Source organism: Vicugna pacos, chromosome 16 (assembly GCF_048564905.1).
Source record: "Vicugna pacos chromosome 16, VicPac4, whole genome shotgun sequence".
Taxonomy (NCBI): Eukaryota; Metazoa; Chordata; class Mammalia; order Artiodactyla; family Camelidae; genus Vicugna; species Vicugna pacos.
The window spans coordinates 19,401,817-19,414,573 of NC_133002.1; the positions used below are offsets into that span (position 1 = coordinate 19,401,817).

Consider the following 12,757-nt stretch of genomic DNA (forward strand, 5'->3'; position numbering starts at 1 on the left):
CAACATTTATGTAATAAATTAAAAATAAAAAAGCATATGATAGAATGATGATATTTTAAAGTTGAAAGATTCTAAGAAAGTTCTCCTTTCTGCTGACCCAGTCGGGCCAGAAATTCTAGCTGAGTTTTTAGAGTACTGATTAAGGAACCTGAAATAGATGTGGTTTTATTTTTCCTTCTCTCCTAAAGAAGAGACACTCTTAATGAAAATGGGTGACAATAACTCTTTGACCAAGTTTCTATGATGATACAACATGAAGAAGCTAATATTACCTCCAAAAGACACGGTCCCCTTTGGGTCTGCTTGCACCTGCTGTCTCAGGGTTTGCTGCTGTTCCTTCGTGGGCTGAATACCAAGATAATTTAGAGCCTGGAAGGAAAAGGACCTGTACTAAGCAATTTTTTAAATCTCCAAAGAACAAAACTTTTCACTACCACTCCATTTTACAACCCAGTGAGGAGAACCAGTATCAGGAACAGCAACCATGCCCAAAGAAAGTCTGCTGACTATTTATGGATTAATTTTCTGTAAAATATTAGCTTCTTTTTTTTTAACATTTTTTATTGATTTATAATCATTTTACATTGTTGTGTCAAATTCCAGTGTTCAGCACAATTTTTCATTCATTCATGGACATATACACACTCATTGTCACATTTTTTTCTCTGTGAGTTATCATAACATTTTGTGTATATTTCCCTGTGCTATACAGTGTAATCTTGTTTATCTATTCTACAGTTTTGAAATCCCAGTCTATCCCTATATTAGCTTCTTGATCTACCACCACCTCATTTTTTTTTTTCCTTCAAGGCTAGTACTTTGGCTGAAGCTGAATTGATAAGCATATACCTAAAACCAAAATTCAAGCTATTTCTTAGTTTAAAATATGAGACATAGCAGAAGGAAAATAGCAAGGAAATCCTACAGAATCCAATTCAACATTAATTTCTGTAAGCAGCACCCTAAAACATGGATATTTTGTCAGTATTTTGTACTTGAGACCAAAACTGAGGTTGACAGGAACTGGGTTAAGTACAAAATATTCCAATTATTGGTTTGTTTACGGGCAGGCTTAACAGAAATGGAAAACTCAAAAGCTTTCTCTGGAATCCACTTCTTTCTACTTCTCTTTCAGTACCTGTAGCTGATCAGAATTTCAGACACTGCTACCTGTCATTTCAATGTCCATTCTCTCCTTGTTCTTTAGTAACAGAACCATAATTTTTAGCTAGAAGCATTGTCATCCACCTAAAAGATATTTCCCAGTCCCTTCTGCAGCTTGGTGAGGTCCTAAGACTATGTATATAATAAGGTGAACTTGTAGGGAACTTCTGGGAAGCCTTTCAAAAGCAGGGGTAGGTACCTCTTGTCCCTTTGCCTTTGAGCTTAATTAAAAGAAGAAAAAGAAAGATGAAAGAAGAAAGGAAAGAAAAGGAAAGAAAAAAGAAAAGATGGCTGGAATTTAAGTAGTCATCTTGGTTCGTGAGCTACCTCAATAAATACAGTGGAAGAGAAACATAGTTAAAACATGTAGAACCTTGGTCCCTGCCCTCAATTACCTTCTTTCAGGCTTCTTCTTGGTGTGAGAGAAATACATTTCTAATGGAACCACTGTTATTTTAGGTTCTCAGGTTACACAGAGCAAAACTTAGCCTTAACTGATGCATAGGACCTGACTAGATGCCCTATTACTGGATTCTGGCAAGAACATCAAAACTAAAATGTAGGTAAAGGTTAATATTGGTCGTTGTCCTTTATATATTTCTTCCTCCCTTGAAATCTGTTCCGTTATCTATCATTTTATTTACCAAGTATTTAGTGCTGACTATTTGTCAGGCACTAAACTATGCAAAAGGATACACAAACAAGATATAAACACTACCTTCAAAGAGCTATGGCCTCTAGGGTGAGAATAACATGTAAATAACTGTAATTAGTGCACTACGTAATTTAATACAAGTGTGTACAGGATATATTACGGCAAAAACAAACTGGTCAGTGTATAGGTGGCTGGGCACAGTGAGAGACGGAGACCGGAGGAAGGGAAAAACATCAGGAAAGATGCCTTCAAAAGTGATTCTGGAGCTTACTCTAACATCATCTGCCTACCCTGTCTACAAGTTATAAATACTTGCCTTGCATAACATGGAACAATGATTCTTGACATTTGATATTCTTTTCCTTCAGTCATAAAAAATATTCCAAATAGACCAACAGAAAACAGAAGAATAATACAGAGAACACCCATTTACTCACTATCATCAAATATATACTCAGTTTCATTTGCTATATGTATATATATATATATATGTTTTTCTTTTTAAGAAATGAGCATTACAGGCTTGGTTGAAAGCTTTCCCTATTGTTTTTCAGCAGAAACCATTATCCTAAGGTTGGTGTGCCCTTCCTGTCCATGATTTGATGCCATTATTACATTTATCCCTTAATAATATGTACTCTTGTGCGTTTAAGATTTTACATGAATAGTATAAAACAAGAGAATAAACTTACATATTATTTTTTTATCTCAATGCTATGATTTCACAATTGCTGAATATTGTTAACTGCATAACTAGTTCACTTATTTTAGCTTTAAATGGTGTCCAACTGTATAAAAGTATTATAACTTATTATCCATTCCCTGATTGATGGGCTTTTATAATTACTACAGCCTGTTTTTTATTCCAAGATATTATACATGTCTCCTTGTATAGATGTGTGAAAATTTCTCTACAGTACATCCCTAGAAGAGGAAACGTTGAGTCATAGGGTATATATATTGTTAACTTTATTAGATTACGTAAAATTGCTCTCCAAACTGGTCGTATCAATTTATGCACAGCACTAGTATATAAGCACTTCTATTTTTCTACTTTCTTAACAGCATTTTCTGTTTTCACACTTTCATTTTGTCACAATGTTAGATATGAAATAGTATGTTTATTAATTTGAATTTTCCTAACTACAAGTGAGATTTAACTTCTTTTACACATTTATTATCAATGTCTCTGACTTACAAATTATTTAGCAATAAGTTTTAAATTTTCAGAAAGTTTTAGAAAGTATTTTTCTGTTAGTGATTCCTAATTTAGTGGCATTCTCCCAATTGTGAAAACCGAAAATGTCCCAGACATTGCCAAATGTCCCCTGAGGCAAAAAACTTGTATTCTTGCCCTTGAGAACCACTGCTCCAGAGACAAACACTGTTAATAGTTTGCTGTGTAATTTTCCCGCTTTTTGCTATGAATAGAATATATGCATATATTAAAAAACTATTTTTGCAAAAATTAAATACACCGTATACAGTGTTGCATGTTTTTTTAAAAATCATCAATATATCACAGCTTTCTACTCTGTACATTTTAGTTCTTTTGTATGCTTCTTAAAATTATAATAATAATTAAAGCTTAGCATTTAAGTATATTTATTTCCGACCTTCACTGTAACAAAACATTGCAAAAGTCCTTTCTGAACTTCTCCCCAAGCATTGTAATATTTCCAAGCATTTTATTACATATTTGAAATGTACTGAAAACATCCATATAACAAATATATAAGTTTTAAAGCAGGACAATAAAATGACACATCCATGAATTCATTTAAGAATTACAAAACCGCCAATATGGTTGAATTTATGTCACTTACTCCTGTCCTGCTACACTAGAGGTGACCACAACTAAGGATATATGTCATTATTATTCCATGTTATTCATTTTAAAATGGTTTGTCACTATGTATCCCTAATAAGTTTTTGGTTTGTTTGGGGTTTTTTTGGCTGTTTTTTAGCTTCATTAAAATGTGACGATCTTCTGAAACTTGGTCTTCTACCCTACAGGATGGCTTTATCATTCATCCATGTGGTTATATGGCACTGAAACATTAATACCTTCACTTTCACTAATGTAGTATTTGATTAGATTAATGTGCCACAATTTATTTATCCATCCTCCTGCAGATGAACATTGGGGGTTTCTGTTTACCAGCAATGAACATTCTTGTACATACCTATTACAGCATATGGGTAAAAATTTCTTCAGGGTATACACCTGGGAACTGTATTGGTGGGTCTTTTTCTGATTTATTTCTAGGAGTTCTTCAGCTGTCTTGGATACCAGCATTGTATGTGTTATGTGTGTTACAAATATTTTCTTTCAGTTTTTGGTATAACTTTTCACTTTCTTACATTCTCTTTTTAATGGAGATTCTTATAGACAGTTCCCAGTATGTTTTTTATACCATTAGTTCATATTTTTATAAATATATATGATGAATAGTTTTAAAAATATTTTTAGGTTTTGATTTTTGTATGAATGGTACCATTCTGTGTATGTATGTGTGTGTGTATATATATATATATATGTGTGTGTGTGTATTTCGATAGTGACTTTTTATTAGTAACAGATTTATTGAGATATAATGCACAAAAAGTTCATTGTTTCAGAGCACAGTTAAGTGGCTTTTAATATATTCACAAAGTTGTACCTCAATCATCTAATTCCAGAAAATTTTCATCACCTGCAAAAGAAACCCCATACCCATTAGCAGTCACAGGCTATTTCCCTATCAGCCAGCCCGAGGCACACTTTCCCCCCGAAAACATCAAAAACACATCTACATGTGGAACAATGCTCACGGAAAACTAGCTGGAAACTGGCAGGACTCCTGTACAACCAAAGCTGAAGGGAAGATACATTGTAACTGGGTAGGACACGTAGAAAAGTGATCGGGTTGAGACTTGTGTCCCTGGGAGGGGAATCAGAGGAAAGGGAGACTGCATGGGTGGACATTCGCCCCAAGAGTGAGCAGGTTGAGCCACAGCCTGGGAGTCCTAGTCCTGGGGTCCTACGCATAGGAGATAAGCCTCCTTGGCTGCTTGGAGAGCTGCTGGGACAGACAGCAGGCTGGAAAAGCCTAGACTCCACTCAGGAGGAGTGAGCAGGTGCTGGCCGGCCCCCAGGCGGGGTGGAGAGAGGTCTGCCCTAGCAGCCCCACCCTCTTGCCACACTCCCCAGCCCAAGAAAAGAGATCGCCCCACTCCTACTCATTCCACATCAGTGTGGCACTGAATCTAGGGAAGCCAGGACCTGGGAAAAGACTTGACCTCAGGACACATAGGTGACCTAGGGGGGTGGGGTACAGCCTAGGTAGAGCAGTGGTAGCCATTATTGGTGCTTACTCAAAAGCCACCCCAAAAGCAGCCCAGATTTCTGACAGCAATGTGGCAACCATATTTCCTGCAATCACCTTGCTGTGTGAGCCAGCCCAAGCTGAGCAAATGCTCTAGCCCTACTCACTTTATGCCACAGTGCAGCACCAGATCTGGGGTGACCATGACCAGGGAAAATATGTGGTCATGGGCTGCACATGAGCAGAGCTGCAGACGCTGACACAGGCAGAGTTTCAGACCTCTCTAAGTGCACGAGCCCCACTTGCTTCAGCACTCCTCTCCTTTGAGGCAAAGGTCCCAGTGCAGGGAGAAGGAAAAACACAGATTTTGATGGAACAGAGATGGTTTGAGCCCAACCTTCAAGGCTTCTGCTCCAGCAACTTGGGAGCAGATCCCACCCCTGAGAGGGTGGTGACAGCCACCAAGTAGAGAGGATATCCCCCCCTCACTCTGCACATGCTCTAGGCCTCTCCATCACCAGCCACACCCCCTACCAAGGTGACAGCTGCCAGCACACCCTAAGGAAAAACGTGACTGACATCCACATCAAATTCACTCTACCAATTTAAAAGTTATTATCTAATTGGAAATGAAGAGGTAAAACTGTCACTGTTAGCAGATAACATGATACTCTATATATACTCCTAAGGTCTCCACACAGAACTGTTAGAACCAATAAATGATATCAACAAGGATAGCAGGATACAAGATTAATATACAGAAATCTGTTGTGTTGTATATACTAATAATCAGAAAGAGAAAGTAAAAAGCAATCCTGTTTAAAATCACATCAAAAAGAATAAAATATCTAGGAATAAACTCAACCAAGGAGGTGAAAGATAAACCCTGAAATATAAAACACTGATGAAGGAAGTTGAAGTATAAAGATATTCCCTGTTCTTGGGTTGGAAGAATTAATATTGTTAAAATGGCCATACTACTCAAAGCAATTTATAGGTTTAATGCAATCCCTATCAAAATACCCAGGACATTTTTCACAGAACAAGAACAAATAATCCTGAAATTCACATGAAACCACAAAAGATCTGGAATTGCCAAAACAATCTTGACAAAAAAAGAACAAAGCTGAAGGTATAAGCCTTCTAGACATCAGACTATACTGCAAAGCCACAGTAATCAAAACAGTGTGGTACTGACACAAAAACAGGTACATACATCATTGGTATAGAACAGACAGCTCAGATGTAAGCCCATGCCCCCGTAGTCAATTAATCTACAACAAAGGAAGCAAGAATATGCAATGGAGAAAAGACTGCCTCTTCAACAAGTGATGCTGTTAAAACTGGACAGCCACATGTAAAACAATGAGCTTAACAGTCCCTCACACCATATAAACTCAAAATAGTTTAAATGTAAATGTAAAAACAGAAACCATAAAACTCCTAGAAGAGAATACAGGCAGAACTCTCTTTGACATAAATTGTAACAATATTTTTTTTGGCTCAGTTTCCTAAGGCAAAAGAAATAAAAGCAAAAATAAATAAATGCAATCTAATTAAACTTAAAAGCTTTTGTACAGCAAAAGAAACCATCAGCAAAACAAAAAGATAACTTATGGAATGGGAGAAAATATTTGCAAATGATGTGACCAACAATTGTTTAATATTCAAAATATATGAACAGTTCATAAACTCAATATCAAAAAAAAAGAAACAAACCCAACACAATCAAAAAATGAGCAGAACAACTGAATAGACTTTTCTCCAAAGAAGACAGACAGATGGTGAAGAGGCACATGAAAAGATGCTCAACAATGATAACTAGTAGAGAAATGCAAATCAAAACATAAGATTATCACCTCACTCCTATCAGATCACTATCATCAAAAAGTCTACAAATAACAAATGCTGGTAAGGATGAAGAGATAAAGGAACCCTTTTACACTGTTGAGGGAAAGTAAACTGATGCAGCCACTATGGAAAACAGTAAGGAGGTTCCTCAAAAAACTAAAAATAGAACTACCATATGATCCAGCAATTCCACTCCTGGGTATAAATCTGGAAAAAATGAAAACAATAATTCAAAAACATACATGCACCCCAAAGTTCTTAGCAGCACTATTTACAGTAGCTATGACATGGAAGCAACCCAAGTGCCCATCAACAGATGGTTGGATTAAGAAGATGTACGTGTGTGTGTGTGTGTGTGTGTGTGGTGTGTGGCGTGTATACAATGGAATACTATTCAGCCATAGAAAAGAATGAAATTCCGCCATTTGCAACAATTCCGCCATTTGCAACAACATGGATATAGGCCTAGAGAATATGCTTAGTAAAATAAGTCAGACAAAGACAAATACTGTATGATATTTTTTATATGTGGAATCTTAAAAAAATAAAAAACAATACAAATGGACGTATTTGAGAAACAGACTAACAGGTATAGACAATTGTATGGTTACCAAAGAGGAGAGGAAAGGTAGAGAGGGACAAATTACAGGTATAGAATTAATAGATACAAACTACTATGTATAAAATAGGTAAGTAACAAGGATTTACTATACAGTACAATGAACTACAGCCATTATCTTGTAGTAACCTATAATGGAGTACAAACTGCAAAAATACTGAAATCACTATGCTGTACACCTGAATCTAATATAATACTGTAAGTCAACTATACTTCAAAAAGAAACTTGGAAGTAATTTATTTTTGATCAAAAGTAGGGACCAATAATTTCTTAAATAACTAATGTCATTATTAACCTTAAACAAAAATGCAAATTTGTTAATTGGACAAATAAATATCCTTAACTTTTTTCTGGTATCTAAATGATAAATCTAAAAAAATTCACTTCTTTACATTATTAGCTGTATACTTCCCAGCCTAAGACAAACATCATCTCATCGACTATAATCAGACATTGCTCACTACAGCTTTCTTCAAACGTTACAGAAATGGCAAGAGGTAAAGTAAGTATCAGTAAAATGGCATCTGCATCCCAAACCATCTTTCTCAGGTACAAAAATACAAATAGTGAGGAGGTGCAGTATTTCTTCATCTTCAAGACACTAATAAATTATCTCCCTGTTTTCTGTGTTTACCATATCTACTTGTAAGTTTAACATTGGGATCAAACGAGACACACAGCTAGTTTAGTGTTAGAAATTACTTTCCAGTATATCCTGATACAAGATTGTCTACCTAGACTACTAAAACATGGAGGATTGCATGACGATAATGCCCCACAAACATACATCTTGACAGGTAATTCCCTTCATCAAATTCTAACCTCTCTGTCTTTCTTAAACATTGTACTGTGTTGGCTAATGACTTAATAACCACACAGTCAGTCAACAACTTTTCCTTGAGAAATCTTTTCTATCATTAATTTCCTAAATACCATATGCAATACACTTATAGAAGATAATAAAAAGATTTAATTTTATTACATTTTAAATACCTGAACACATTGGCCTAACAAATAGGCAATATGTTAAAAATGTAATGGATAATAAAGTTGAATCTATCTACAAAGTAGCAACTAAAATAGAAGGATCTATTTCAAGTTAAAGTGATATGGATATTATTACATTAATTAAGAGTACCTTAGGAAATATTTGAGTGGGTATTTGATTTGGATTTTAGAAAAAAAATTTTATTAAGTGAAATGTAGACATTTGGAATATTTGGAATAAATATTTGGAATAAAAGCAGGGAAGCTGAATTTACATAGAATATAGGTTTCCTTTGCTGTAAAACAGTCACTTTATTTTTCAAAAATAAAGATAATCAATTTGCGATTTCCAGTCAAGATGGCAGAGTGATAGGACCATAAGTTTGCCTCTCCTCATGACTGCAACGAAACCACAAATGAATGGTAAACAACCATCGAAAGAAGGCTGGAACCTGGCAAGAAAGATCTTCTGCAGCTGGAAACATAAAGAGGGAACCATAGCAGGATGCTAGGAGGGGTGTGCTCGCGATATAAGTGGGCCCCCTACCCCCTGGGTGGGCGACCCACAGGCTAAAGATTTGTTAAGTTGCAGAGGCCCTCCCACAGGAGGGAGAGCTCTAAGCCCCACATCAGGTTCCCCAGCTCGCATCCAGACATCGGGAAGAGAAGGAGACCTCAGGACATCTGGTTTTGAAGGCCACGGGGGCTGGGCTCTGGAAGCCTCATGGGACTGGGGGAAATGGAGACTCCATTCACTTGAGAAGTGTACACAGAAACTTACGTGCACCAGGTCCAAGGGCAGAGGCAGTGATTTCATAGGAACCTGGGCCAGACCTGCCTGCTGGACTTGGAGGGTCTCCTGGTGACATAGGGGAGAGCTGTAGCTCACCCTAGGGGCATAAAAGCTGGTGGCAGACATTCCAGGAGTGTTCATCTACATGAGCTTTCCTGGAGGCTGACATCTTGATTGGATCATTAGCACCAAGACCTAGCCCCACCCAACAGCCTGTAGGGAGGCCTCAGGCCAAACAACATACAGGGTGGGAACACAGACACACCCACCAGCAGACTTCCTAAGCCACAAAGGCCTCTAGACACAGCCCTGCCCACCTGGACCAGAGGTCCAGGACCAAGCTTCACCCAGCAGTGGGCAGGCACCGGCTCCTCTGCCAGGAAACCTGCACAAGCCTCTAGTCCAGCCTCATCCACCAGGGGCAGATACTAGAAATAAGAAAACAATAATCCCAAAGCCTGTGGAAGAAATCCACAAACACATAGAAAGATACACGATATGAGGCAGCAAAAGAGTATCTCCCAGGCCAAGGCACAAGATAAAATCCCAGAAGAAGAAATTTATCTGAGGAAGAGTTTAAAGTAATGATGGCCAAAATGTTAAGGGAACTCAAGAGCAGTATAGATGCACAGAGTGAATTTTTTAGCAAAGAGTCGGAAAATATAAAGAATACCCAAACAGAGTTGAAGAATAAAATCACTGAAATGAACAATACATTAGAAGGAACCAAGAATAGACTAAATGAGGCAGAAAAACAGATCAGTGAGCTAGAAGACAGATTAGTGAAAATCACTACTTCAGAACAGAAAAAAGAAAAAAGAATAAAAAGGAATGAGGATAGTTTAGGAGAACTCTGGGACAACATGAAGCGCTCTAATATTCACATTATAGGGGTCCCAGAAAGAGGAGAGAGAAAGGAGCTGAGAAAATTTTTGGAGAGATAATAACCAAAAACTTCCTCAACTTGGGAAAGGAAACAGTCACCCAAGTCCTGGAAGCGCAGAGAGTACCACACAGAATCAACTCAAAGAGGGACACACAAAGGCACATGGTCATCAAATTGACAACAATTAAGGATAAGGAGAAAATATTAAAATTAGCAAGAGAAAAGCAATAAAGAACATACAAGGGAATTCCCATAACGTTATCAGCTGATTTCTCAGCAGAAACTCTACAGGCCAGAAGGGAGTGGCACGATATATTTAAAGTGATGCAAGGGGGAAACTTACAACCAAGAATACTGTATCCAGCAAGGCTCATGTTCAGACTTGATGGAGAAACCAAAGCTTCACAGATAAACAAAAGCTAAAAGATTTCAGCACCACCAAACTAGCTTTACAACAAATGTTAAAGGGCCTTCTGTAGTCATCAAACCATATGAAAAGAGAACAAAAAGAAGAAAGAAAAAGAAAAAGAGAAAGAAAGACCTACAAAAGATTGCTTTGGCTGTCTGTCGTCTTTTGTGGTTCCTTATAAATTGTGGAATTGTTTGTTCTAGTTCTGTGAGGAATATCACAAGTTTTTTCTTTCTTTTTTTTTTTACATTTTGTAGTTTTATTGAGGTAAAAATGATATTTGATAAATTTTCTTTTTTTAACATTTTTTGTTGATTTATAATCATTTTACAATGCTGTGTCAAATTCCAGTGTAGAGCACAATTTTTCAGTCATACATGAACATGTATATATTCATTGTCACATTTTTCTCTCTGAGCTACCATAAGATCTTGTGTATATTTCCCTGTGCTATACAGTATAATCTTGTTCATCTATTCTACAATTTTGAAATCCCGTCTATCCCTTCCCACCCTCCACGCCAATGGCAACCATGAGTTTGTATTCTATGTCTATGAGTCTGTTTCTGTTTTGTATTTATGCTTTGTTTGTTTTTGTTTTGGTTTGGTTTTTCTTAGATTCCACATATAAGCAATCTCATATGGTATTTTTCTTCCTCTTTCTGGCTTACTTCACTTAGAACGACATTCTCCAGGAGCATACATGTTGCTGCAAATGGCGTTATGTTGTTGGTTTTTATGGCTGAGTAGTATTCTGTTGTATAAATATACCACATCTTCTTTATCCAGTCATCTGTTGATGGACATTTAGGCTGTCTCCATGTCTTGGCTATTGTAAACAGTGCTGCTATGAATATTGGGGTGCAGGTGTCATCCTGAAGTAGGGTTCCTTCTGGATATATGCCCAGGAGTGGGATTCCTGGATCATACAGTAAGTCTATTCCTAGTCTTTTGAGGAATCTCCATACTGTTTTCCACAGTGGCTGCATTTTGATGGGGTTGCATTGGATCTCTGGATTGCTTTGGGTAGTGTGGCCATTTTGATAGTGTTGATTCTTCCAATCCAAGAGCACAAGAAGTCTTTCCATTTCTTTGTGTCATTTTCATTTTCAGAGTATAGGTAACCTCCTTGGTTAAGTTTATTTCTAGGTATTTTGTTGTTTTTAATGTAATGGAAATGTCTCTGCCTGTTAGAATATTCTGGTTTTTGAAGTGAAAAAAAAAGTGAATGAAGGGCTGCAAATGGCAAAATATCCTTTTTTATGGGTGAGTACACACACACACACACACATTGCATCTCCATTATCTGTTCAACTATTGATGTGCACTTAGGATGCTTCCATATCTTGGCAATTATAAATAATGTTGCTGTTAATAGCAGGGTGGATGTATCTTTTTGAGGTAATTCTTATTTTGTGGTTGGCTTTATTCCTTTGATAACTATGTAAGTTTAAAAAGCTAAATCTCTAAATGTTCTTAGAAACAATGTAACAGTATATATATGCAAATTAAAAGATATATGTGCAGTAAATATAAAAAATAGATCTATCAAGCCATGAAAGACATAGGAGAAACTCAAAAGACATATTACTAAATGAAAGAAGCCAGTTTGAAAAGGTTACAAGCTGTACAATTCCAACCAAATGACATTCTGGAAAAGGCACAGCTGCAGAAACAATAAAAAGATTGTGGTTTCCAGGGGTTTGGCAAGAAGGAGGGAGGGAGGAATGAAGAGATGGAACAGAAGGGGGTTTTAGGGCAATTAAATTATTTTGTATAATACTATAGTGGCTATACGTCATTATGCATTCATCAAAACCCATGGAATGTACTAGATCTAGAGTAAACCGTAATGTAAACTATGGGGAAAAAAAAGAACTAATTCCTGAGTCAAACTGATGCTAAAGGATTTGGAAGGAAAGTAGAAACCATCAGTGGAATCACTGAAGGAAAGGCCAGTGAGTACATTAGAAAAATAGAAACCAACAAAAAAAAATTATAAGAATGGTAAAATGTATTGAACTGGAATCTATAACATGGAAGCATTTCAAAGAGGAAGAGAGACTGACTGTGTCAAATGAAGCC

The 12,757-nt window shown here is 36.8% G+C and overlaps 1 protein-coding gene across 14 annotated transcripts in view; it reads right to left on the reverse strand.

Annotated features, from left to right (window-relative positions):
• The window catches only part of STXBP4 (syntaxin binding protein 4), a 187,230-nt gene that overhangs the window by 129,884 nt on the left and 44,589 nt on the right, over nt 1–12,757 (reverse strand). For all 14 annotated transcript variants that reach the window (XM_072938618.1, XM_072938613.1, XM_072938617.1 and 11 more), the window contains one exon: nt 273–369. In XM_072938618.1, coding sequence (XP_072794719.1) covers nt 273–369 — 97 coding nt within the window. The remainder of the gene's footprint in view (nt 1–272; nt 370–12,757) is intronic.